The 26,777-nt window shown below is 43.4% G+C and overlaps 1 protein-coding gene and 1 non-coding gene across 4 annotated transcripts in view; both read right to left on the bottom strand.

Moving 5' to 3' along the window:
• ADCY9 (adenylate cyclase 9) overlaps window positions 1–26,611 on the bottom strand; it is a 119,876-nt gene extending 93,265 nt beyond the window's left edge. For 2 of the 3 annotated variants that reach the window (XM_035022136.1, XM_035022135.1), the window contains exons 1-2: window positions 26,201–26,610; window positions 24,177–25,912 (exon numbers count right to left, since the gene is read on the bottom strand). In XM_035022136.1, the coding sequence (XP_034878027.1) occupies window positions 24,177–25,869 (1,693 nt within the window). In that variant the 5' untranslated portion in view covers window positions 25,870–25,912; window positions 26,201–26,610. Of the gene's footprint in view, window positions 1–24,176; window positions 25,913–26,200 lie in introns of all 3 variants that reach the window. The other variant, XM_035022134.1, reaches the window with a different exon arrangement.
• Window positions 21,796–21,959, bottom strand: LOC118022016. The gene has a single exon (XR_004682353.1). It is a non-coding gene; the product is annotated as a U1 spliceosomal RNA (small nuclear RNA).
• Window positions 26,612–26,777: the final 166 nt, after the last annotated feature.

Consider the following 26,777-nt stretch of genomic DNA (forward strand, 5'->3'; position numbering starts at 1 on the left):
CTGGCCTGTCTAGTAATTCCTGTGAGCAAAGACAATTCCCAAGAAGAACGTCTGTCACATTGCCATAATCAAACTATATGATGCCACTCAATTTGAGGGATGTCTAGGAAATGTACATCCTAGTATCATGATATACAGTACAAAACTGGAAACAGTCTAAATTTCCAACATATACCCCTATAACAAAACATTACAATCATTTAAAATGATGATGATATAGAGGTATATACAGATGAACAGTGGAAAGATGTTCATGATCTATTAGGTGAAGAAGGAGCTTATAAAACACTACATTTAAAAGGACACCACTGTGATTAGAAATCATTATTGATATGTACGTCTGCACTGAAAAAGTCTAACAGCCTTGTATCAAAACGTCCCAGTGGCTATCTCTGGGTGGAAAGAGGTTTTTTTTGTTTTTGTTTTTGTTTAGTTTTGTTTTGTTTTGTCTTCCTTTTGCTCATCTGTCTTTTCTGAAAGTGAGATCATATATTTCACTTCTGTGATAAAAAATAAAAATAAGGTGCCCATCCACCTTGTCATGTGTTTAAATATAAGTCTTCAAAAGGCACACATTCCTGGAGCACCTGAGTGGCCTCAGTCTGTTAAGTGTCCAACTCTTGATTTCAGCTCAGGTCATGATCTCAGGTTGTGAGATCGAGCCCGGAGTCGGGCTCTGGGCCAGGCATGGCGTCTGCTTGGGACTCTCTTTCTTCCTCTCCCTCTGTCCCTCCCCCGTCTCAAAGAAGTAAATAAATCTTTTTTTTAAAAAAAAGGCACACAGGGGCACCTGGGTGGCTCAGTTGTTAAGCGTCTGCCTTCAGCTCAGGTCATGATCTCAGAGTCCTGGGATCGAGCCCCACATGGGGCTCCCTGCTCGGCGGGAGGCCTGCTTCTCCCTCTCCTACTCCCCCTGCTTGTGTTCCCTCTCTCGCTGTCTCTCTCTCTGTCAAATAAATAAAATCTTTAAAAAAATAAAAATAAAAAATAAAATAATAATAATAATAAAAGGCACACAGTCCTTAAAGGGGCAATATTTACAAGGGGAAAAAAATCCTGGAACAATCTAAAAGGTCAGACAGGAAATGGTTAAACAAATGATGGTCATTCATTCCAAGGAATATTACATTCTCCTTATAAATAAAAATATGTGAAATATGGAAATGCACAGAAAATCAACAGAAAACAGAAACAGAAAATGAAAACACAACTTGATTGACATCAATTTCAACCAACGAAAAATAACTGTCTATCCCTAAGAATATGAAGTTATAATCCTAAAAAGAGAGGTCAATTAAGGCATCAGGTTTCATATAATTATTTGCTTTTACCTTTTCATTACTTATTCATATAAAATTACTTTAACAGAGGCAATAAAAAATATACTTTCCAGAACCACTCAGCATTCTATAGGTCTCTAACATTACTGCCCAAAAACATTCCGCGTAGAAACAAATGGCCCATAGTTAGCAATCTGTTCCCCTCCTGTCTTCTCTAAACTCCTGCTTACAAGTTTTTTCAAAAACCTGTTCTAAAAAGAAGAAAATTTCAGGTAGAAATGTCTATACTGCACGGAAATAAAGCAAAAAGTTTCATTCATCTCTTTCTGTGTGTGCTTTTCTCTATTTTCTGGTTAAGGTAAACATTTTTCAAGTGCATAAAAACAAGGAACTAAAATTAGATAGACATGAACTGAACCTTGACTCACGTAGGGAAAACATTATTTTTAAACTGAGAAATATTTATAGGCCTGTGCTTTATGGAAAAGGAAGACAGGCGTGCTAATGTATGTCGATGGAACAGCCTAGGGTAGGGATAGGAGACTTGAGAAGAGAAAATACTTTCACTGCATGTTTATATTCCAGGAACCGCGGGCACTTCACATATTTTCTCTCATGGAATATGAATCAGGACCAATAATTACAGAGTATTTGAGGACTCTATTCACTTAACATTAAAGAAAGTGTTGTAAACAGCTCACACCAGACCATGAAACTGTCCCTCCTCCTCCCACTGCCATCCAGAGAACAGGGGATGCTCCCCGAACCCCGCAAGAGTGGCTCTGCTCTAGACACTTCATCATCCCTGCAGGACAGCCAGCACTTTTCAGAGCTCCCGACGAAAGTTATAAGGTTTTTTAAAAAGACACAGAAGTGAAATCTAAGACACTTAACAGGTGATATTCAGAAATAAATCCTTAAAACTTGTTAAAACCACATTCATTTTGACATTCATAGCACTACTCAAAAACCTTCAAGAGCGCTTTACCACCCACCGCATCAAGTCTAAATGTCTTCTTTTCATTCACTCACACCCACGAGGTCAACATGGGAGCACCTGCAGTGAGTCCCCAGTCCAGCGGGGGAGGAGGGTGGTTGTGTCTGCAGGGGTGGATAGGTAAGAGCTAATGGGAAAGAGGAAAGGGTGCAACTCATTCCACCCTGGAAGCCGAGTAGAGGGAAGGGCTGCAGAGAAGCGCTGCTCTTTGAGCAAACTCAGCTGGTAGATGTGTGGATTCTAGGGGGGGGAGAACCACTATGCAAGGGTGAGGGACGGGGACCATCTCAGAGAACTGGGAAGAGAAATGCAAAGGTTGAATGGGTTGCATGATCCAATTTCACAAATTTCTCCTAAGAACAACACCTAACTCTTCATTTTAAAAACACTGCATGTTTTAACTAAAGTTATAGCTTTAATGCTTTGCCTCCCTAAGGAACCATTTCCTTCTTCATGCCCATGCCACCACCCCCATCCTTCCTGTATCAGAAGCCTGATTCTCTTTGGGGGATCTTCCTTCCACTTGTTCAGGAAGGAGACCCCCCTGCCCTCTGCCTGGTCACAGTGGATGGAGCTGGGTAAGTCCAGGCTGCTGGGGCCTCACTCCCCTTGCCAGTGACGGGTGAGGACATGGCCCATGATACATAAAATAAGACATGCATGAGAGGAAAAGGCACTCTTCTTTGCTAGATGTCATTGTGTCCCCTGGAATGGCTGCAGCACCTTGTGCCATGAGGGAAGGCATCTCCCACACAGCAAGAATGGCAGAGAGCAAAGGCAGAAAGCACCTGGATCCTTGAAAATGTCATCAAAACTCTGATGTAATCAACCCTGGAACTAACGCACTTCTTGCTAGATGAGATAATAAATTTCTCTTTTTTTTTTTAGCTACTTTTAGTTAAATCTTCATTAACTCTCACACTTAATTTGAAGCCATCTTGGCTTTATTCTTAAGCATTTTTACATATGTTTGCATTCCTTATAGAACAGGGAGTTTTCTGTCTTACGGTGAGGTTTTGTTTGGTATCCTTGTTTGTGCTGTAACAACTAACCTTCTTTAAGGAAGGCACAAGGTAAGAGCTTTGACAGAGCTTCCACAGTTCAGGGAAGGCACTCAATCTGGCGGACATAAGTACTCTGGTCCCTAGTAAGATATACTTGCTATGATTTCCCCATGGCTAAATACAATACCACATTCTTTAAGATCCTTTGCTCAGATACTACACTCCTTAGGCAATCTTGTTACTATTAATTAGGCCCTCCCAGGTATCTTGGAGGAAGTGCCCCATGTAGTAGATATGAACATTCTAGCCCCTGGAAAAGCACAGCATCTCCCCCAAAGTAAACTAACACACGGACACCTAGTTTATAGTCAGTCCCACGACCAGCATGAATCAGTCCTCCGAAATGTGTACAACTCTGAACACTGAGCTGTAACTCACATACCATACAATCTATCCATGTATAGTATACAGTTCAGGGATTCCTTAGGACATTCAGAGTTGAGCTGTACAACCATCACCCTGGTCCATTTCAGAGCATTTTTATCACCTCAAAAAGAAACCCCAGACCCATTAGCATTCGCTCTCCAGGCCCCTCAATGCCCCCAGCCCTAGGCAACCATTAATTTACTTTCTGTTGCTATGAATTTATCTGCTCTCGACACTTGAAACAGAATCATTACGTATGTGGCCTTTTGTGACTGGCTTCTTTCACTTCAGTTTGCAAGGTTCACCTGGGTTGTAGCATGAATCAGTACTTCCTTCCTTTTTAAGGCTGAACAATATTCCACTGTACAGACAGACCACATTTTGTTTATCTGTTCATCACTGGATGGACATTTGGGTTGTTCCACTATATGGCTATTATGAGAGATGCTGCTGTGAACATTCACGCACAAGTTTTTGTGCGAACCTATGTTTTCCATTCTTTTGGATGTACGCCTGGAAGTGAAACTGCTGGGTCACTTGAAAACTTTAAGTTTAATGTTTCAAGGAGCCGCCAGGCTTCTTCCCACAGCCTGAAGGTGCTCCACTCTATATTTCCACCAGCATTTTAGGGACAGTCTCAGAGATTTCTGAGACAAGGACTACAGTTTGCTTGTCCTCATATCCTCCATCTCCAGTAGGTACTCAAAAATCTTGTTCAATAAATGTATGCTAGCAAACGTGGCTAAAAGAGAAAGCCAGGGGCAGCTGGGTGGCTCAGTCGGTTAAGCGCCTGCCTTCAGCTCAGGGATGGTCCTGGAATAGAGTCTGCTTCTCCCTCTGCCTCTTCCTTCCCCATGCTCATATGTGCGCTTGCTCTCACTCACTCTCTCAAATAAATAAATAAAATCTTAGAGAGAGAGAGAGAGAGAGAAAGAAAGCCAAAAGCAGAGTCACAGGGCACTTTTCAAGGGCCGGTTTCCTCCCTGATGGGCTCCTGACATACACACTGTGCTCCTTCTGTCCCCTGGAGAAGCTACACTGACTTACCCAGAAGTTTTATGTGCCTACCTACAGAATTGAATAACATCCTAATGAAAGGCAAAGGGCACTTGGTGGGACTCCACTGGCCTGAGAGCTGCGTAATAGTTTTGGGGATCATCTACTTGTGGCAATCATAATACAGCTGTCCTATGGGACATCCCAAGCCGCCCCATGAGGGAAACTTTTCAGATGGACCAATCAACGTGATTGGGGAGCATACCAGCCCCCAGAGGGGAGGGCTGAGGTTGGCTCTAAAACAGGCTCCTTGGCACCCATGAACATTTCCCACTCGCCCCACCTCCTCAGCAAACGGCAGGATAGAGTCTGGCTGACCTCCAAACTCACCCATCTAGCCACAGAGGGACCCTGCCTTCCCTTTGCCCTAAAGGAGGAATACTGTTTTTCTGATTAGAAACTCAGTTTTCTCCTCTTCTACCCTAAAAAGCACTGACACTTGGTAACACTGACAAGTTTACATACTCTTCCTTGTTTTAACTACATAAAAACAAATAAAAATGAACTATGAACTGATGACCATGTTTGGGAGTTGAGCTCTTTCAGTAGCCAATGTTTTTTTAGAAAAATGTTCTATATTAAGGCCGAATTGTGGGAACACTACTGGCTGTGGACAGTATCCCACATCCCCATGTTCTAAGGATAGCTAACAAGCAGAGTGTGTCCCAGACGGGCACAAGAGACCCATGGGCTCACTCAACCCCACAGAAACTGGAGGGGAAGACTAATTTTACCACACTGTATTTAGTTTGAAATTCATTTGAACAAGAAAGTTCCTAGAGCTGTTTTGGGTGGGTTTTTTGGTTTGTTTTTTTTTTTGGTCAATATTTAAATAGTACTATTTTTTTTTAAAGCTTGCCCTAGATACCAACTATTTATCTAACACACAATTCCAAAGTTGCCAAATCCAATGCCAGCCTGAAGGGGACAGCCAAAATCCATATGTTTATCAGTAAGAAAAGGTCTCTAAACATGTTATATCTACATTATAATTTTATCTTAACCACAATACCATTGCAAGTTACAGTGAACAAAGTCATTATTTCAATCAAGATACATAATTCATAGTATTACCTATTACCAGCTTGACTCTCAACTTGGAAGATGTTTTTGGAAATATCTGACTACTAGATGTGGCTTTTTACAGGGTTCTTCTTATAATTTTGAGTTTCTCATTTTAAAAAGTGGTAGAGGTTTGTAAAAAACATACAGTTACCATAAGCCCCAGCAATTCTACTCCTAGGCATATACCCAAGAGAATTAAAAACACGTACTCAAAAAAAAAAAAAAAAAAAGTACATGAATATTCAGAGTAGCACTATTCACAACAGTTGAAAGGTGGTAACAGCCCAAATGTCTATCACCAGAAGAATGGATAAACAAAATGTGGTCTATCCATATAATGGAATATTTTTCAGCCATAAAAAGGAATGAAGTCCCAATATACACTGCAATGTGGATGAACCTTGAAAACATGATGCTAAGTGAAAGAAGCCAGACACACTGTATGATTCATTCATATGAAGTATCTAGCAGAGGCAAATGCATAGAGACAGAGAGGAGATTAGTGGTTGTCAGGTGCTGGAAGGAGCGAGGGATGGGGAGTGACTGCTAATGGACATAGGGTTTTCTTTTTGGGGTGATGAAAATGTTTTAGGATCAGAGGTGATGGTTGTGCAACACTGTGAATGTACTAAATGCCACTGGATTATTAATTTTATGTTATATAAATTTTATGTCAATTTAAAAAAGTGAACAGAGCATCAGGAAACTGTAGGATAACAGCAAGGGTGGGAGTGGTAGAGAAGTAGCAGAATACAAGGCTTTAGAAAGTTCTAGATATGGCACAAGAAGCCCATCTGTGGCCCAGTGTCAGAGAAAGTTTATGAAAGCAATCAAGACAACACCACCAGGCCTGCAGTTTAGACTGGGAGGCAAGGTAGGTTTCGATAAATCCTAAGTCCCCCATCCAAGGATTTTTCAGACAATCTTACAAAGACTGACACAAGAAATGTTGCCCCCCACCCCCCAGAGTCCAGGCACTGGACAAGCAGCTCATGCTTCCCCACAGAGAAGCCTGAACTAAAGATCTGACATGTGAATATACATTTTTCTTTATCTATAGAAGGCGGGAAGAGGAAATTCAAGTGTTGTATTCATGGTCATTCTGAATCAGCCATAATATTAACTCACAACTATTCAGAGAGATGAATGCACCTTTCACTCACCAGATATAAAGTCACTCGTATCCGTGACGCTGTTCTCATCTGGCTTTATTTTCCTGTGCAGCCCCACCACTTGCAGGACACGGTGTCTGGGTTCTGGTCTACCTATTTTTATACTCTCCCTTACTGGGATCACACTGTGCTTCATACTCACAGCCTGGGGGAGGCGAAGCTCAGGACTCCACGAGGCACACAGGAAGGGCAGATGAGTACCAGAGATGAGTTTTCTCTGGCTATGAGGGAAGCCTGTGGCTGATGTCCCCCCTGAATCACATTGGTGAGGGGGAGAGCTTCCTGCCGCTAGCACCTGCTGGGCATGAGGTTTTGGCATTACAGGGCTCATGCTCCCACTGTGCCCCCTGAATCTCATAGCTGCTTATGGGGTAACATCTATTACATGGGTTTCAATGCTGATGAAAACAAGTTTGGGAGAGGCGGGGAGTAGGGCAAAAACCAACAACTGCTAAACACCTACCATGTGCCAAGTGCTCTCATGTGCATTATCTCACTTAATCCCAATCAAAACCCTTCAGGTTAGGCAATTTGCTCCCCCAGAGAGAAAACCAATATGCAGACTGCCATTTATTAAGTAATTACATATTAATTACTTTAAAAATTAAAAGAGCTGACAATCCATACTCCTAAGAATTGAATCTACTTTATTTTTTTTTTTTAAACATGGGGCTTGAACTCACGACCCTGAGAGCAAGACCTGAGCTGAGATCAAGAGCCGGATGCTTAACCGACTAAGCCACCCAGGCAACCCGAATCTACTTTAATTTTTAATCTAAAAGAACAGCCTTACCAAATTGGTGGGCCAATACTTCAGCAAACTTGGCAAGCACGTCTGAGTAACCTGTGGAGTGGGCGGCAGAGCTCAGACCTGGCTGGGCACCCACTAGGCAGTCCGGAACTCAGCCAGCCCCTTCAGGAAGAACAAACCTCCCCAAAACAAGCAACAACACTTAACTAGCATTGCTGAATGCCAGACTACTAAATTTCTGGGATGAAAGTCCAATGCACCCCTTCAGTTTAAGCCAAAGAAGAAGAAATATGGCCTATTCTTCCTTGGCAGGTGTATCAGAGAACACACAAAATCTCTATACAGTCATTCTTACCAGAGGCTTCTTGGGAAAGTCTGCAAAGTACTTCCCCAAAAGTCTGGTAAATTTCAACATCAATACTTTCCAAATTTAACATTCACATTTTAGCTTTGTAATATAACTAGTTATAGAGTTAATTGTTAATTAATCCTAATTAATTCATCATCCAATCTGTTATTCCCATTTTCTATTTCCACATAGTCAAAAGAAATCTACTTTGGTCTTGTGGAAAACACACTCTGTTTATGAAGATACAAATTTGATTCAAATTTCCCTTTCTCCTCCCCTTTAAGAAATATGCTAAAAATAACTGTCATAACATCTTACTCATCCTGAACTCAGTACCTGGCAACTTATTCAGAATATTTGATCATTTGAAACCAAAAAATTGCCGGAGACCTAATTTTTAGTCCTTTTTTTTTTTTTTTTTTTGGCGAGAGAAAGAGAATGAGAAAGAGCGCGAGAAGGAGGAGGGTCAAAGGGAGAAGCAGACTCCCTGTTGAGCAGGGAGCCCGATGTGGGACTTGATCCTGGGACTCCAGGATCATGACCTGAGCCGAAGGCAGTCGCTTAACCAACTGAGCCACCCAGGCACCCAATTTTTAGTCCTTTTAATCAAACTGTATCTGCGGAGTTAATAAGCTTGGTTTATTTGGGTTTCTTTATGGAATAAAGTAAAAACCAGAAGCAAAGCTATTACAGAAAAGCATACCAATAGCTATATAAACTGATAGCAAGAGAGCAAGTAGGAAAACTATTTTAAAATGTAAGAACTGGAAAAACAGAGCAACTCAGTTTATCTAAAGTAAAGCAAAAACTCCTATTCTCATGGGGAAATTGCTATATCAATAAAAGCTGAGTAACAGGTAATAAAAATAACAGTCATTGAGAAAATTAATTCATTTGACATATTTCATTTTTATGAAGGTAAAAAAGTGTTATATACATTTCAGAAATATAAAACCAAATGTTTAATCAGGTTAAAAGAGGAAAATGTCTGCTTGACTAAAGGAGAAAATCCTCAGCTCTTGGGAAATCCAGAAAGGCTTACGTTAATTGATATTTATATTTAACTAAATGAGGCTGGTTTCATATTCAACCATATGCTTCCCCTAAAGCTGTCTTTTAGGGATCCGGATAGAAGAAAAGAAAAGGATCAGAGAATTTAACATTTAATCAACCTGGATCAAGCTTAGAAAAGAGGATAGCTGTTTAAAAAACAAAACAAAACTGATTACGTGAAACATTTATATTAAAGTATAATTCGGTTTCAAATTTCATTTAATCAGGCTTTCTGGGAAAACTTGTAAACATTAGTGAAAACAATAACTAAATTTTAATCAAGGTGTATTATTAAATAATAGTTTTTTTTAATCCTTTCGACTTATTTTCAAACCATCAGCCTGTCGATTTCAAACAAGAGCTTTTCCATCAACTGATGAATGGGCAAGTAAAATATGGTCTATCCACACAATAGATTATAGGGCCATAAAAAGGGATGAAGCACTGACTCATACTACAACGTGGACGAACCCAGAAAACAGTATGCTGAGTGAAAGAAGCCAGACCCAAAAGGCTGCATATTGTAGGACTCCATCCGTATGAAATGGACAGAACAGGCCAATCTATAGAGACAGAAAGTAGATTAATGGTTGCCAGGGGCTGGAGGTTTTAGGGGAAATGGGGAATAACTGCTAATGAGTATAGGGTTTCTTTTTGGGGTGATAAAAATGTTTTAAAATTGCTTGTATTAATGGTTGCACAGATCTGTGAATATACTAAGAATGACCAAATTACATGCTTTAAATGAATGAACTGTATATGTGAATTATATCTCAAAAAAAAAAAACTGTTATTAAAAAAAAAGAAAAAAAAGAAAAGAAAAACTGAAAATCATCCACTGTGAGAAACTTGGTCACATTCCTTATTCAGGAAAGTTCTACACACCATAGCAATGCTGCCGAAAGAAAGAGAAACCTCAGTGCAAACTGGAATACCTCCAGGGGAGTATATGGAATTGGAAATTTAATAGCAACTAAATAAAGTAACATCATGACTGGAGCCATGAAACCAAACATTTCCATGTGAATGGTGAGATGGCAGAGGGACAAAGTTGGTATCTGAGAATCATCAGCTCTGAAAGTGTTCAGAATCACGGTTTTCTTTCAGGAGCCAGAAAGAACACAGAGTTAATGAAGTTATTCCAGCTGAGAAATTCGCTGTGAAATGTGTGTTAAAGACAAAAAAAAAAGAAAAATTTTTGTTTGCATGGTAGTTTAAAGAGTTTTGACCTTCTGCAGTTACTTACACACTGAGTCAGTCACTTCAGTACTGGAAACATGTGACTCCAACAGGCTGTGAATAACACTTTCTCTAAGGGAAGCTACAGTTTCACAAGGTGGGTCTTTGTTGGGGTGAAATTCTCTCTCAGGTCAGATGACACAGGTAGCCAATGACAACACTGTCTTTGAGGACAAAGTAGAGTGTTTTTCCTTTCCCACTTTGTTTCACCAGCCATGGACATTACAGCAAATATTATATTACTTTCCCTGAGCTGCTTTGCTGTTCTTAAGACAGGATAAGAAGACCATTCAAAATCTTTTATAAATCCTTTATAATTAAATCCAAGGGTTTCTTTTTATCACTGGTGACCTCTAATTTCTAATTGCAAGGTCTAAGGTAGACATTTTCCAAGTACATTAATTTTTGAACTACAAGAGTCACACTAAATATACAGTAAATATATGGGACCCTGGTACACTAAGTATCCAGTCATCATGTCCAGGAACTCACCATCCAGAGCAAGCAAGTCTTTTATTAATAGAATAATCAGTAAGAACATTATTAAATCCAGTATCTGCTCTGTTTAGCTAGTGGAAAAATTTGCCAAAACAGTGAAATTAATTGTATTGACAACTAACCTTCCAATCTCTATCCAAAATAATGTTCAAACAGGAATTAAAGCATATGTTTAAAAAATTTAATCACTTCACATTTTCTCCAAGCCATTTCAAGAGTGTTCCTCAGACTTGCAAAATCAAGCAGTGTTTCCTCTAATGATACTCTGCTTTATGTAACAAACGTGATCCCAAAAAACCACATGTAAATTATACTCCTGTAACTTAATCTTATTCGTTTACACATAAAGCAAGAATCCTCTATAGAAAGTGAAGAATCCCACACCTGCCCTGCAATGTAGCAGAGTTCTGTAAATCTGAGTTTCCATATGTTAGATCTGCCTAAATGAGGGCTCACAGTTTAAAGAGATGGATGAAGAAGAAACAATACTTCGTATTAAGAACCCATACTATTTTCCAGTCACGTGTGAAGCTCGGCTGCTCTTAGAGAAGAGTGGGGGGGTCTAGTTCAAACTTTATGTTTTATGAATAGGAGGAAACTGAGAACCAGAAAGTATTTCACTAGTTAGTGGAGAAAACATCTTTTTTTTTTTTAAAGATTTTATTTATTTATTTGACAGAGAGAGACACAGCGAGAGAGGGAACACAAGCAGGGAGAGTGGGAGAGGGAGAAGCAGGCTCCCTGCAGAGCAGGGAGCCCGATGCGGGACTCGATCCCAGGACCCCGGGACCATGACCTGAGCCGAAGGCAGTCGCTCAACCAACTGAGCCACCCAGGCGCCCTGGAGAAAACATCTTTTTTTTTTTTTTTTTTTTTTTAAAGATTTTATTTATTTATTTGAGACAGAGAGAATGAGAGAGACAGAGAGCACATGAGAGGGGGGAGGGTCAGAGGGAGAAGCAGGCTCCCCGCCGAGCAGGGAGCCTGATGCGGGACTCGATCCCGGGACTCCAGGATCATGACCTGAGCCGAAGGCAGTCGCTTAACCAACTGAGCCACCCAGGCGCCCTGGAGAAAACATCTTAAGATAAAAAGCTAATTCTCCCAAATTTTAGACAGCTCATTGACAAAACAAAAATTAACATTAATGACCATAAGCATTTTCTCATGGGGAAAAGAACTCATGTATGAAGTTACAGAATACAATGCAATCCACACTTTGAATATTAACACTTAGCAGAGTAAAACTCACTGAACCAATGTGCAATAGACTCTTTTACTTAAAATGTCGAAGCCTTAATGGTTTATTGTATTTTAATATCCCATATACAAGAAAATAAATCACATGCATATGGGTTTTCTTCCTCTCTACAAACTAAATGGCAAAAAGCTGACGTTAATATTTCCCAAACAATTCAAACATGAATATAAATGATTCAAAAGCTGCTTTCAGTAGCACATTTTTCTGTGGAAGGAAAAAAAATGAATTTAATAGCATTACATAAAAATCCTGGAAATTATGCACAAAGACTATCCTAGAGCTTTGCCAAAAAAAGGATATGCTGGTTTCTCATGTGCATAAGTGATAATCAAATAAGAATTATAAGGAGCTACAGTATTATTAAAGATAAATACACTTCTTGAAATCTCCATTTTAAAAAGCTTAAAAATGATTGCCTAAACTAAGCCATTCAAGCCCACATTTCCTGGGCCCAAAATAAACACTTGGGTTTCAGTGACCTGAGTTCCTGCCCTACAGCCCAGCCCCCCCACCCCGTAGCCTTCAATGGCAGCACCCTGGAGCCCTCAGTCCTGAGGCTGCCCGCTCTCCAGCACCCATGCCCTAGGTCACATCCCCAGGCACTATGCGTCGGCAGCTCTCTCTGCCTCCTTCCCCAGATCCTTGCAAGACCCTACCTACAGCCTCTATTTAACAAACCACTCAACCATTCCTTAAAAACCAGTCATTGCCTTCCGTGTGCCTCCTGGTTTGTTCTGTGTGGATGTCCGGGGTGTGGTTTCTCGAACAACAGAGTGCCCACATGCAGAGTGTAAGTAGTTAGAATATTCATTCATTCATTCATTAAGACAAATATTATTGAGCATCTACTATATGCCAGACTATGTTCCCAGCGGTAGGAGTACAGAAAATCCCTGCTCTCAAGACACATTCTAGTGGGATGAAGAAAGATCATAAACAAAAATAAGTAAGTCAAATACATGTTATGCAAGATGGAAAGGGGAGTGGTAGGGCAGTCATTCCAGGAAGCACTATTCAGAACAAAGTTCCCATGGAGGGAATTCCTGGAGTTGGGCCTTCTGGAACCTTCCACAGCTGTGCTGGGGGATGGAGCTTGCTGGGCTGGGGGCACTCTTCAGTTTGCAAACAGTCTACATTTTGGTTTAGGATTCCTTTCATTTTATATTTCTTTGTCTCTACTTATCTACATTCACAGGCACCTGTCCCTGGACAGGCATTAGTGGGAAGACAGAGTTCAAAGAAATGCTGCATTGCTCTATGGGCGCCTGGGTGGCTCAGATGGTTAAGCGTCTGCCTTCGGCTCAGGTCATGATCCCAGGGTCCTGGGATCGAGTCCCACATCGGGCTCCCTGCTCCTTGGGAGCCTGCTTCTCCCTCTGCCCCTCTCTCTCTCTCTCTCGGTCTCTCATGAATAAATAAAATCTTAAAAAAAAAAAAAAAAGAAATGCTGCATTGCTCTATAATTCTCAATTTTAAGAATGCAAATTAAAGCTTCTAAAGAACTTGAAGCAGCATGAACCATTTCTTCTGCAGTGCTGTTTCTTCATATTAACATGGATATACTATTAATTTTCTTTTCAAAAAAGGAGAGGGAGGGATGCCTGTGTGGCTCAGTCGTTAAGCGTCTGCCTTCGGCTCAGGTCATGATCCCAGAGTCCTGGGATCGAGCCCCACATCAGGCTCCCTGCTCCGTGGGAAGCCTGTTTCTCCCTCTCCCACTCCCCCTGCTTGTGTTCCCTCTTTCGCTGTGTCTCTCTCTGTCAAATAAATAAATAAAATCTTTTAAAAAAAAAAAAAAAAGAGAGGGAAAACTTTAGCTCAGTCTCTCGGAATAAACCTATGAGACAAACAGAAGTAACGAGATTTTAAGAACTATTATTTCTCTACTCCTTAAAAATGTTACTAAATGCATAAGAAAGCTATTAAAGACTTCGGGATTGTATGAAAAGGACTTGGGGGCAACCTGAGGGGGCTTCCATGGGCCCAAGATGGGACAATTAAAGCATCAAAAATTGTGATTTCTGGGGCGCCTGGGTGGCTCAATTGGTTAAGCGACTGCCTTCGGCTCAGGTCATGATCCTGGAGTCCCGGGATCGAGTCCCATATCGGGCTCCTTGCTCAGCAGGGGGTCTGCTTCTCCCTCTGACCCTCCCCCCTCTCATGTGCTCTCTCTCTCTCCTTCTCCCTCTCAAATAAATAAATAAAATCTTTAAAAAAAAATTATGATTTCTGTAATGGAGTAAAATACATCAAATAAGCTGAAATCTAAGAATTGATAAAGATACTTGAAAAAAAATCATTGGTCACCTTTGGAAGATGTTAAGAAACCAACTCAGCCTGGAAACCCTATAATGGGGTGGGGGGGGCACCTGAGTGGCTGAGTCAGTTAAGCATCTGACTCTTGAGGCCATGATCTCAGGGGTGTACTATCTCAGGGGTGTACCCAGTGTGGAGCCTGTTCAAGATTCTCTCTCCCCATCTCCTTCTGACTCCCCCCAAAAAAGCAAAAAACTAAACAAAACAAAAAAATCCTATTATGGGAAATAAGCCAACAAATAAAACATAAACTCCTAAACATACACAGTTCCCATGATCCTAAGATTTCACAATGGTTGAGATAACAATGTGCATGCAAACACTCTGAGAACTGGAAAGAGCCACACAAAGGTATGGTTGTTTTCCTACTGTTGGTGCTAAGAAAATTGTCCCCACTTTCACTAGCTAATGCATCTAATCTCTGTTGAGTGTCACTGGGTGCCAAGTACTTTTCTACGTACTTAACATCATTTTCTCCTTTAATCCTCACTGCAATTCTACCAAGTGGGCACTAGTATTTCCTAATACAGCCCCTCTGGGTCTAAATACCGGCTCTACCACTTAGCAGCTCTTTCTAGCTGTGTGGACACCCCGAGTTACTTAATCTCTCTGTGCTTTAGTCCTGTCACCTATAAAATGGAAATAAGTGTCCCTACCTCCCAGCCCCATTTGTAATACGATAAGCAAGTCTAGTGTGTATTTGTTCAGGTGATAATTTGATTAATGTCTACTTCCCCTTCTAGGCTGTATGCTCCAAGAGAGCAGAGGGCTCTCTCTCCAGAACCTAGTCCAGGCCTCACAAATAGCAGGAAATCATTTGATATTTATTGAGTAAATAGAGGAGTTTATAGTAGAAAGCGGTAGAGCTGAATAACTGTTCTAGTTCAAACTTCAGCCAGGATCTCCAGAGTCACAAAGCTGAGGATTTCCCCATAATTCCTCAATTATCAAGGGCCACATCATCTTAAGTACCCCTAAGCTCTGGGGACCAGATGCAGCCCAAGAACAATACTGCCTGAACTCCCTGGGGTTTTCAGTTAAGAAGTTGCCAAACTTGGCAGCTACAGTTTAACCAGGGTAAGCTATCAGTCTTTTGTATTTTGGACACTTGCCCTTTTTAATCGGAGAAACTGACACAATCACAGTCCCTGGTGTGTTTTGGGTTTCAGTACCAAATTATACAAGACTGCACCAAACAGAGTGTAGGGAAAAAGAAACACTCTTGAGTACAGGACAAAATGTGACTCACCCAGGCAGAAGAGTTGGTTATTAGCAAGCGAATAAATCAATCATGGGAGAGTCACTACGCTAACAAGTGCTTTCCTTCGATCCTCTCACTCAATTCTCCCAATAACCCTCTGACAGAGCTACTGTCACTCCTATAAATTGGAGAGTCCCTACATACTTGCCCAAGGCTCCCCAGTTCAGAAATTGCACAACTAAGAACTGAATGCAAATGTATCAGAAACCAAAATCCATGCCATCATCCACTAAACTATACTGACAAAGGGTAAGCCCTGCAAAAAAAGTTAAAAAAACAAAGTTGATAGTCTTCATTGTGAACCCACCAACAAAAATTTGGCAGAGGCACAAAGGATTTCTTTGATTTAAAAAAAAAAAAAAAAAGGTATGAACTAAAGTCACTTGGTGCCTCCACAATAAATGCGCTACGTCCACTGCACTTCCAGTCTGAACAGTTTCAGGTACATGAGAATGTGTGTTTGGGTAGTATGTACAAAACCCTCAGGCTTCCTATCTTACAACTTAGGGAAGCAGTTCTCCACATATTACCGCAGACCCCCAGGGACCCCTGAGACCTCTGCAGAACATCCATCTGTGGGGTCAAAACTATTTTCATCATAACACTAGGACATTATTTGCCTTTTTCGGTGTCGGCATCAGAACTGATGGTGCAAAAGTAATCGTGGGTAAAACCACTAGTAACCAAGGTGGTGGCACCATCCGAATTATCAGCGTGTTCTTGACTATCACGCACTTGCAGAAGGAAAAAAAAAATAGTTTCACCTAAGGAGGTCCTTAGATGATGCAGTAAAAATGAATAATTGTGTTAAATCAAACCCTGAGTGACTGTGTTAAAATAGGAAGCGTGGCCACTGCACACAGAAGGGCAAGGGTGTTGAGAAAAGCACCCTCGCAGTTGTCTGGGTTGCAAGCTGAACTAGCTGCTTTTCGGATGGAACATCATTTATGCTCGACCTACAAACTGTGGTCACTCAGACTAGCGTATCTGGCAGACTGTTCCTGAAAAATGAACAAAATGAGTCTGTCACTTAAAGGGAAACAACTGACAGTATTTGTCGCCAGTGATAAAATTCAAACTTTCAAGTGAAAACAAGAATGAGAAAACTGCCCCTGTGAAGTCGGCATCTTCCCGGTATTTAAAGACGGCTATGTTAACATTTGGAAGATATACATAACTCAAGAAGCCAATATTTTCCAAATGACCAATGCATTACGTTACAAAATCACGCCTCGGTAAAGATTCATTCAAAAATAAATGGGGTTTGGGGCGCCTGGTGGCTCAGTCGGTTAAGTGGCTGCCTTCAGCTCAGGTCATGATCCCAGGGTCCTGGGATCAAGCCCCGTGTCGGGCTCCCTGCTCGGGCTCCCTCTCCCTCTGCCTGCTGCTCTGTCTGCTTGTGCTCTCTCTCTCTGTCAAATAAATAAATAAAATCTTTAAAAAATAATAAAAAATAAAATAAAATAAATGGGGTTTGGGGGTACCTGGCTGGCTCAGTCGACAGAGCATGCAACTCTCCATCTCAGAGTCGTGAGTTCAAGCCCCACATTGGGTGTGGAGCCTACTTAAAAAAGGGGGTGTGGTCTTAATAGCATACCAAAAAATTGACTAATAGGATTTCAGATTCCATTTTTTAACTGGTCTTAAGAAACTACTGGGTATTGGTAGAGCATCAAAGAAAAATATCCACAATCCTAAAAAAAGCTATTAAAATGTTCCTCCATTACCGAACTAGGTAACTCTGTAAAGCCAGACTTTCTACACATTCTTCAACATATTGCAACAGACTGAATGCTAAAGCAGTTAAGAAAATCCAGCTAACACACTTAAAAATAGTTAAATTAATAAATTTTCAATGTGTATTTTAAAATTTTTTTTAAAAATCCAGCAGTTTTTATTTATCTGGACATTAAGGAGAAAATGTAAAGGCAAAAATGTAAAATGGTACCACTCTTCTCACCAAATTTCTTTGACTTTGAAAATACAAATTGTTGAATCACTATACTATACACCTGGAAGTATTATAACACAGTAGGTTAACTATACTGAAATTTAAAATAATTAAAAATTAGTTACATTTTTAACATATAATTATCTGTATAAAAAATGTTATTTATATTAACATGCAGTGGGTACAATGGATTTATTATTATTTTGAAATAAATTATAAGGAAACATTCTCTTAAACATCTCAGTTTGTTTCAATTTCTAATATGATAAATATCAATAGATAAGGCACATAAACAAGAGCTCTTTAGTTTCTCCAATAATTTTTAGGGGTGTAGAGGAGTCCTGAAACCAAAAAGTTTAAGAACAGAACCACGGGCTGATGGAAAGCCTCACTGGTTGGTCACAGCTGTTCTTGATCATCCCAGTCCCAGAATCCCACCCCGTCCCAAAGCTGTTCCGGTCCCTCACTCCGGTTCTGGTTCTGCTGCCTGCCACTCCCTCCACCAGTCTCTGGGGGGGGGTGGGGCTTGACCTTCCAGACTATTCTAAGGAAATGAGCCTCTCTCCTAACCTCAGCAGAGAATGCATGCCGCATGCCAGGCATTTTCCTACAAGTGCAATGCAGCAAATGCTGGGGGAAAACAAAAACCTGATTTACAAGAGCAAGCAAGTTTTACAAAGTACAGTTTCACCAAACCTGACCCAAGGTTGGCCACGGGGTTGCTTGGCCAATACAGTCTACCAGGGCATGAGCAAGACCAATGAATGTCACAGCCTTATCCAGCCTTCCTAGAGGAAGACTACCCCCGCCCTTTGCCCACTGCTCTGTGCCTGGTAGCCCTGGTCAGCCTGTGAGGCACTCAGTTCCCTCACTGCAATCCTGCATTAACACCTTAGCGTGGACGGTCTAGACCTCACATGGCAGTGCCCTTCCTGTTTCAAAAACTCTCATCTCCTTATAAAATTCCCTCCAAGGATGCTAGTTCCTTCTGGGAAAAAGGTCTTCAGATGTCTCATGTGCAAAGTACAAATGATGCCAAGAGTCACATGAATGAGGAGCCACTCAGCCACTCCTCTGGTGGTCAGCAGCCTCCTATCACCACCAGGAGAGGGGACATGCATTCTAATGATTAATGATCACTGTCTTATAAGAATCCCAACAGAAATACCAATACTGAAATCACCAACCAAAAAGAGGAAAATTTAGGCACATGTACACACGAGAGAAAATTCAATGGTTTCTTTCAAGATTATTACTCCACAGCAAAGTACACAGGTGACCTGACCAGGAGGCAGAAACACAATCATTATTTGAACCAGGCCAGCTAGTCCCTGAAATTTCATTACTTATGCTATTTATTTCTTTTTAATGTTTCCCTTTCTTAGTTAATTCTACCTAAAAGATTACCTTCCTTCCTTCTTTATTCCACCTGCCATTCTGCAAACTATATCCTTAACTTTCTTTGCCAAAGGCTAATTCTGCTCAAAAGCTGGTCCTCAGAATTAACCTGTGTGCTTCTTGCTGGAAGGCATATAATTTGGCCTGAAGAAGCCTGAATACATCGTCACCAAGGGCTGCCTGAGCATCAACTCCATAGCTGTTTGTTGTCTCCAATCTTGGTTGTCAAGCTAAATTCTGCTTCATCTTGTCTCTGCCACTTGCCATCCAAGAGGCTATGTTTCAAAGTGCACAAGACAGCCCGTTCTAGGGTGCAGGTGAGCACAGAATTTCTTGACTGGACTTTAGAGGAAGCACTGAGCTGTCAGCTGTAGGCTAGCACTCCAGTGGGTCGCAAGGGTACATGCTTAGATGGGGACAAGCTATCCAAGCTTGGGTAGGGCTGTTAGCTGCCAGCTGGCAGGGAACTAGGGGGCCCAGACTGCCAGTTTGGGACAGCCGTTGGTAAAGGCTAAAGCTCAGAGTGCCTCAGGCCACTGTCAATTTGAGGAATGGCCCCAGCAGGGCGCTAGACAGGAACTCTTCTAAGTGCCACCTATTAGCACTTGGGGAAGGTCTTGGTCGCTGTGGCCAGCAGGTGACGATCTGCTCCAATGCACATCAGCAGATCTTTCTCCCAGTTGCTCATGAGCCTAAAAGGTTGGCGATAGCTACCAGATATTCCCTTTATAAAGACATGGTTGTTGCGGTCAATTTGGAGTGACTGCGCACCCTGTTTCAGCTTCCTAATGTTTCGGAGGGGAATATAAGACATTTATAGATATCTTCTGACAGTTTCACCTTCTGTCTCTGTGACTCTACCTATGACAGGAAAAAAACAACAGTTCTAGACAATCCTCCTCACCTTTTTGGCTTGTGGCCCAACGCAGAAGAGAACAGCCAGTTTTGGGCCCAGTAGTTTGTCCCAAATGGTGTGAAAGGATGCTTCTTCCCATCACTCATATCACACTGTTTCTCCCTATCTTTAATAATAATTGCCTCTTAGTTTTTTGATCATTTCCAAAATCCTAGTCCTGTGCTGAAAATTCCTTCAACCTTCTCTCTCAGTGACTGGCCACCCTATCTAATATTTCACACACATACACACAGACTCCAAATCCTCCTTTTTGCTTTATGTTTTCTCCTTAAAGCTTAATGCAAAATATATTTTATATTTCATTTATTTGTTTACTGTTTGACTGCCCTATTAGAACAGAATATCACTGCTGCTCTCCCTTGCAGAGGCAGCCCTGCATGGCCGCTCAGACTGGTGTCTGAGAACTTTCAGTGCATGACAACATACCATGAGGGCAGGAATTTTTGTCTCTTTTGTTCTCTACTGTATCCCCAGCACCTAGAACTGTGCCCAGCACAAAATAAATTACTTGTTGAATGAATGAATGAATGAATGAATGAATGAATGAATGAATAAGCCAGGGGTTCCTGGACTGTTTCATATTCTGCAACTCAATCCTGCATTCTCTATTCATACCACAGAAACTTCAAAGGTCTCAGTCATTCCTGACAGCAAACTGTCCTCAACGTCAACTCCAGAAACCTTGAAAGGCCATCTGCCAGGGCGCCTGGGTGGCTCAGATGGTTAAGTGTCTGCCTTCGGCTCAGGTCATGATCTCAGGGTCCTGGGATCCAGTCCCGCATCGGGCTTCCTGCTCCTTGGGAGCCTGCTTCTCCCTCTGCCTCTCTCTCTCTCTCTGTCTCTCATGAACAAATAAATAAAATCTTAAAAAAAAAAAAAAGAAAGAAAGAAAGGCCATCTGCCATTCAGACAATCTATCCTCTCACCCCCCAAGCTGTCTGTTTAAATCTGGCTCTACTTCTTATCAAGTCTGTCCTGCTACTGCTCATATCTGTCCCACCACCTCCATTGCCACTGTCGTCACCCTGTTTAAGGCTGCCATTACCCTGTCTGGGATTTACTGAAACAACTCCCTAATCTCCCATCTCATACCCTTCCAACCGACACTCCCTAGAATTGAAAAAGTAAGCCCTCTAAACTTGCAAATTAGATCACCTAAGCCTCCTGCCTAAAGCCTATCAGTGGCTCCCCATTACCTACAGGATCGAATACAAACTCCTTCCCGTGTGACCCACAGCCTTCCTTGTCCTCATGAAGTACTGTTCTTAAAGCCCACCAAGAAAAACAACCCCAAGCCTTTGCTCATGTTCTGCACTGAATGTTCTTTTATCTACCTGGAGAGCCACTGCCTGGTCTCAACATCCACCTCAGTATGTGCACCTCCATACAGTGTTCCTGACTCTCTGCACATGCTATCACATTTAGAACTGTAAGCTCGCTGAGGTCAGGAACTTTCGGGACTCCATCTGCTCATCCACAGCATGGGGCGCATCATAGGAGCACGATGAAGATTTTCGAGGAGTGAGTGAATGTGCAGAAATAATGAAAGTCCACCCTTCCACAAACCTTTTCAGATAAATTACCGAGCAGTAGCTACTTTTCACGCTGCCAGGCTAGTTCTGGAGTGACCAGTCTACTGATACTCATTTCTACAGAGTCCTCTACTGGGTATTTTTAACCCCGTTGTCAGAAAAGGGGATGAGAGGTAAAGGCTGATGCCCAACATTGTAGAGAGAAAATATTTCCATAAACCCTAAGACAGGCTAAAAGAAATTTATTTTTTATTTACTTATCTTTTTAAAAAGGAGAGAGCACAAACTCAGTCCCCCACTACCACAAATTATGCAGTCGAGTTTCCTACATTTGGGGAAATCACAGGGGTCAGCACATCTGGGGTGCAATGGATAAGCATCACCCTGGGAAAACCGCCTTCATGATCATGGTATCCCCTGTGCCAGATAAGTATGGAAATTTTAAATATATAACCTTAACCTCAGGTATAAAAGGATTTTCTACAAACTGTGCTACCTTCTCAATTTAGCAGATTTGTACAATGACAGGTGAACAGAACTAGGCAGCTTCAAAAAGAGGCAGGAAGTTGTGCAGACATCCTATATTACTGGAGTCCTGTCCACAAAGGTTTTCAAAATCAGCTGAATAAAGCAAAAATCATGGTCTCAGGGAAACAGTTAAATGAGGGAATACCATATAAAAATATAACCGTTTTAGCTAACCCTTCCATCCTTCTCTACCTCCCATCCAGTAGTAAAACTTTTCCCTTAAATATACAACTACACAAATTTAAAGAAAAAGCTAACTTACCAAATTTACACTATTTGAAGTTAAAAAAAAATCAATAAACCCATTCTAGCATATTTTGTCAGTGTCTTTGAGACCCTTGGCTTGAACTGAAGTTGAAAATAAAATTACGCATAAATTTTTAAAAATGGGTATTGCCAAAGAGTCAAAGACTTGGTGACTTCCAGACCTACTTTATGATTACATCTGTTTTTATTTTTGATATTCAAGAAATACACTATTCAAACTACCACTTACAAAACTGTTATCCTTGTCATAATGTCATACAGCACAGCTCCATTCTCTGGAATCTGTCCCACAACCCCTGAGGACTGAGCCTACAACACTCAGATCTTAAAGATGCCGAAGTGTCAAGCAAGGGATTACATCTGCCCCACACTCCACTGGCATCTTTAGACTCTGAGGACTCTGAGAGCAAGGGTCACCCTCCTACAGGGAAAGACAATCGCCACGGCAGAATCTCTCAAGTGAACTGCAAAGTGTAGTTTCTGACCTCCTCAATGTAACATTTACAGCTCTCTAGACAGAGGGAAGTTATCAGGTGAAAATAGTTTTCTACTACATCCATAAATTCTTCAACTCCTAGCAAAATTAATAAAGAAAAGTCAGGAGAAGGATAAAGCGCTCTCACCGAATAACAAGTAAATGACACGGGGAACTCCAATCACAAGGAGAGAAATGAAGTATCAGTTGAGCATATAGGATGATGTCAAGCCTGACAACCTATTCAGGCCCCCACACTCAACCACTTACTGTCTCTGATTTACAGTATTACTTCTCTCATCTCTGACTTAAGCTGTTCCTTCCCCCGACAAACTCTTTTTCCTGGAGCTTTTTACTGTGTAATCATGCAACGTGTAGGCACCACAAAACACAATAAGCTTTACAAATTTTGGCTTTTAAGAATCAATATTATTTTCTCTGCATACTTCCAAAATAGATGTCCCCCCTCCAACCCAGAAGATTTTAGTAAAACATAAGGACTGTTTTTAAAAAGGGGGTAGGATGGGTGTTAGGTATTTAGAATCCTTACTTTGGGTCCCACTTGCTTATACATCACTTTCCAGGCCTCAAAAATTTTTGTCCTATGTGAAAATAAGAAAAACCAAAGAAGCCCACTGAAAATATCAAGAACAGCAATAAGAGCTTAAGACCGAGATAAGAGACAAGATACAAATCCAAGGGGTTGGGAATAGGGGGTCTAAATACTGCTCTGGGTGTATTTCAGGTGTATTTCTAAAACGCTGCAGTCTATAAGACAAATAGCCGATAAAAATGAAAATTGAAAGCTGAAAATACATTTTAAAAAAAGAGACCTAGGCAAAGGCAGTGTGTACTTGGGAGTATACAATTCCATCTAATTCTCAAGAGTCCTGCAGGTTTAAGCCAACTTCCTTATTCCAGCAAAGTGAGGCCTCAAGGCGAGAAAGGTTTTATTCTTCACAGTTCTGGAAAAAGGCATAGAGAAATGTTTTGATGGGATTTAGGGGCGACCAAAGACAATCTGTTAAAGTACTTCAAAGTTCTGCCTGCTAACAGGCTCCGACTCCCCATACATTCATCGGACCTGCCCCCAGGATTTCAGAAACAGTAACAGCTGACTGGCAGGATATGCATTTCCAAGGTTCTCCTTCCTCCTAAAGGTCTCATCTAGGTCAGCATTGTCACAGTGTGAACAGATCTGTGATACTTGACTCACCAGAGGAAAAGTCTCACCAGCCCTGAGATGCCCCCATGGTGAGGTGTCCTGAGACAACTGATCTGCCTCCAGATACTGACACTAGAAAAAGATTGTTTGGTTTTTATTTTCCTCAACACAAACAGGACTGGGGAGGGAGATGACCAGGCAAAGAAATGCACATACCTTTCAACTGATCAGCAACAACGCTCTGGCCAAGGCGTTCAGTAACTTTCCCATCTTCCATTTCGTACCGATCATCTAGGTATTTTGCTGTGGCCTCGGAAATGTGAACTTTGCCCGCCACTCCCAGCTGCTCCATGAGATTGGCCAAGTTCACATCATTGGACCACACATCGAATTTGAACCTCCTCATGCCCAAGATGCCACAGAGGACAGTCCCCGTGTGAACCCCGACACGCATGTTCACCATCTCTTTCTTCTCCTGGCAGAACTGCTCGATAGCTCTGATCATGCCCAAGCCCATCTCAATGCAGCAGTAGGCATGGTCAGCCCGGGGCTCTGGACACCCCGCCACACAATAGTAGCAGTCTCCCAAGGTACTGATTTTCTCACACTTGGTCTCTTCACACAACTGGTCGAAGCGACCAAACAGATCATTGAGGAGACCCACCAATGCGTGAGCAGACTTATTGGCACTCATCTTGGTGAAGCCCACGATATCTGCAAATAGAATACTGACTTCTTCGATCTGCTGCATTTTGAAAGGGCGGAATGCTATAGGGGCTTTCTGTATGGAAGACTTTTTCTTCCTGTTCTTGGGACTCGAGGTGGCGTGTCTTTTGACTGAATTCTCACTCTCCTCATCCCCCTGTTTCATCAGGTCATCAGCTATGATTCTTGGCATCACAGAATGAATCATCCTCTCTTTCAGAGCTTTTTCCACTTCCAGATCCTTTCCGTGCATAATTGACTGTCCCACCTTGAGAAAGGTGCTCCTAGATCTCACCTGGGACATGATAAATAGGTGGATCCCAATGGCGTGGATGCAGACGTGGAGCAGGGCTCGGCTCAGCAGCTCCCAGTGTGGCACCCCTGCTCCAGGTGGGGGAAAGCAGTCTTTGTCTCGGAAATGATAGCCAAACGTCTCAAAGAGAACAGAATAGACCACTCCCAGAAACAAGCTCAAGTACAAAGGTAAGTGCATGACGGTGTAGAGCAAAAAGAGCACTTCGATGCACATGGAAAAGCTCCCCACTTGAGATAAGCAAGTGTCTGTGGGCTTGGCTGCGAGGGTATGATTGGAGCTGTCAACACGTCCTGAGAGAGGCGTCAAAACCTGAAACTGGGCGGCCAGGGTCAGGGCGAACACCAGGAGAGTGAGAACCAGAGAGGTCCACACGTAATGCCGGGCATACAGCTTGGTGAAGGTAAACAGAAAAAAGCCCACACACACTACTAGGATGCACAGAGCTGGGGCTACCATGACAATCAGTCTGGACCGCATGTGGACCCCAAAATAGATGCTCCACAGAAGGCAGGCGAATCCGATGTAGAAGAGCGCATACCGGAAGCGGCGCTGGGTCTGCGGGAAGCAGCGCTCCATGCAAGCCTCCTCCAGGTTCACCGAGTCGAACTTGGGGTCCCACCACCGGCTAGAGGCCCTCTCGAACAGCTGGGGCAGCTTCTTCTGCCTGCGCAGGCGGCCTCCAGCGCCCACTCTCCGGGGGACGCCCCCTGAGTCCCCAGAGCTGCTACAGCTGGAGGAGATGCTGTACTTGCAGTGCTTGGGGTGGCTGTTGGAGGACAGCTGCTTGGGGTTGATTTTGACCCTCACGCTGTTGCTGTCTCCGCTGGAGTCACAACTCACCTCGGTGCTGTGGTGCTGCAGCAGCTGCTGGTGGGGCGGGGAAGCCATGTTGCCAAGCGCTCAGAACCTTCCCGGCCGGGGTCACTGGTACCTACCGGCGAAGACAACCAGAATTACACTGGCACTGATTCCTACACAGGTACACACACCTGAAGGCCACGAGCTCCACCGGTTTGCTCGGCGGTGGCCCCGGCGGTGGCCCCGGCGGTCTACTTGGAGAGGCACTACATGCTCCCGAAAGCTGCGGCTAACGTCTAACCGGGGCTTCCACCGTCCCGCCCCGAGGCCGCCCGCAGCAACCGGGACGGACCCGGCAGCCCCGGGCCGGCGAGGCGGCGGCGCCCCTCGCCCCCCCGCGCCGCCCGACCCGCGCACTCGCCTGCTCCGGCCGCCGCGGCCGTGGAGGCAAGTCCAGCCGAGCCCTCTCACGCCGCCAGCCGCTCTCGCCGGCACAGCTCTCCCGCCGACGGCGGCGGGCCCCTCATGCCGCGCCGAGCGGCGCCTCCCCTGCGTCAAAGGCCGGCGGCCCCGCGGGAGGCTGCGGACCGGCTGTGAGGGGCGGCAGCGAGGCCCCGGCGCCGGCGCGAGTCTGAGGAGCCCGCGGCGCTGCGGCCACCCCCGTCGGCGCGGCCCGTCTAGCGGGGCCTGCTCCCGGCCTCCGGGGCCGACCCAGCAGGGCGGGGATGCCCAGCGCCCCGGGAGACGCCGGGCGCCGAGCGCAGGGCGCGGCGGGCGCGGGCCCCTCAGCCGGCCGCCCTGCGCGGCGCTGCTGCAGAGCCCGCTCCCGCGACGCCGACCCGGGACGCCCGCCCGCCCACGCCCGGGGCGGCCTCCCGAGCTAGCGACGCCGCCGCGGCCGCGGCCGCCGCCGTGCCTCCCGCTGCCGCTGCCTCATGTCGGAAGAGCCGCCACAGCCGCCGCCGCCGCCACCATCTCCGGCCCCGTCCTCCTCCCCC

Source organism: Mirounga leonina, unplaced genomic scaffold (genome assembly GCF_011800145.1).
Source record: "Mirounga leonina isolate KUSES-001 unplaced genomic scaffold, KU_Mleo_1.0 Mir_175, whole genome shotgun sequence".
NCBI lineage: Eukaryota > Metazoa > Chordata > Mammalia > Carnivora > Phocidae > Mirounga > Mirounga leonina.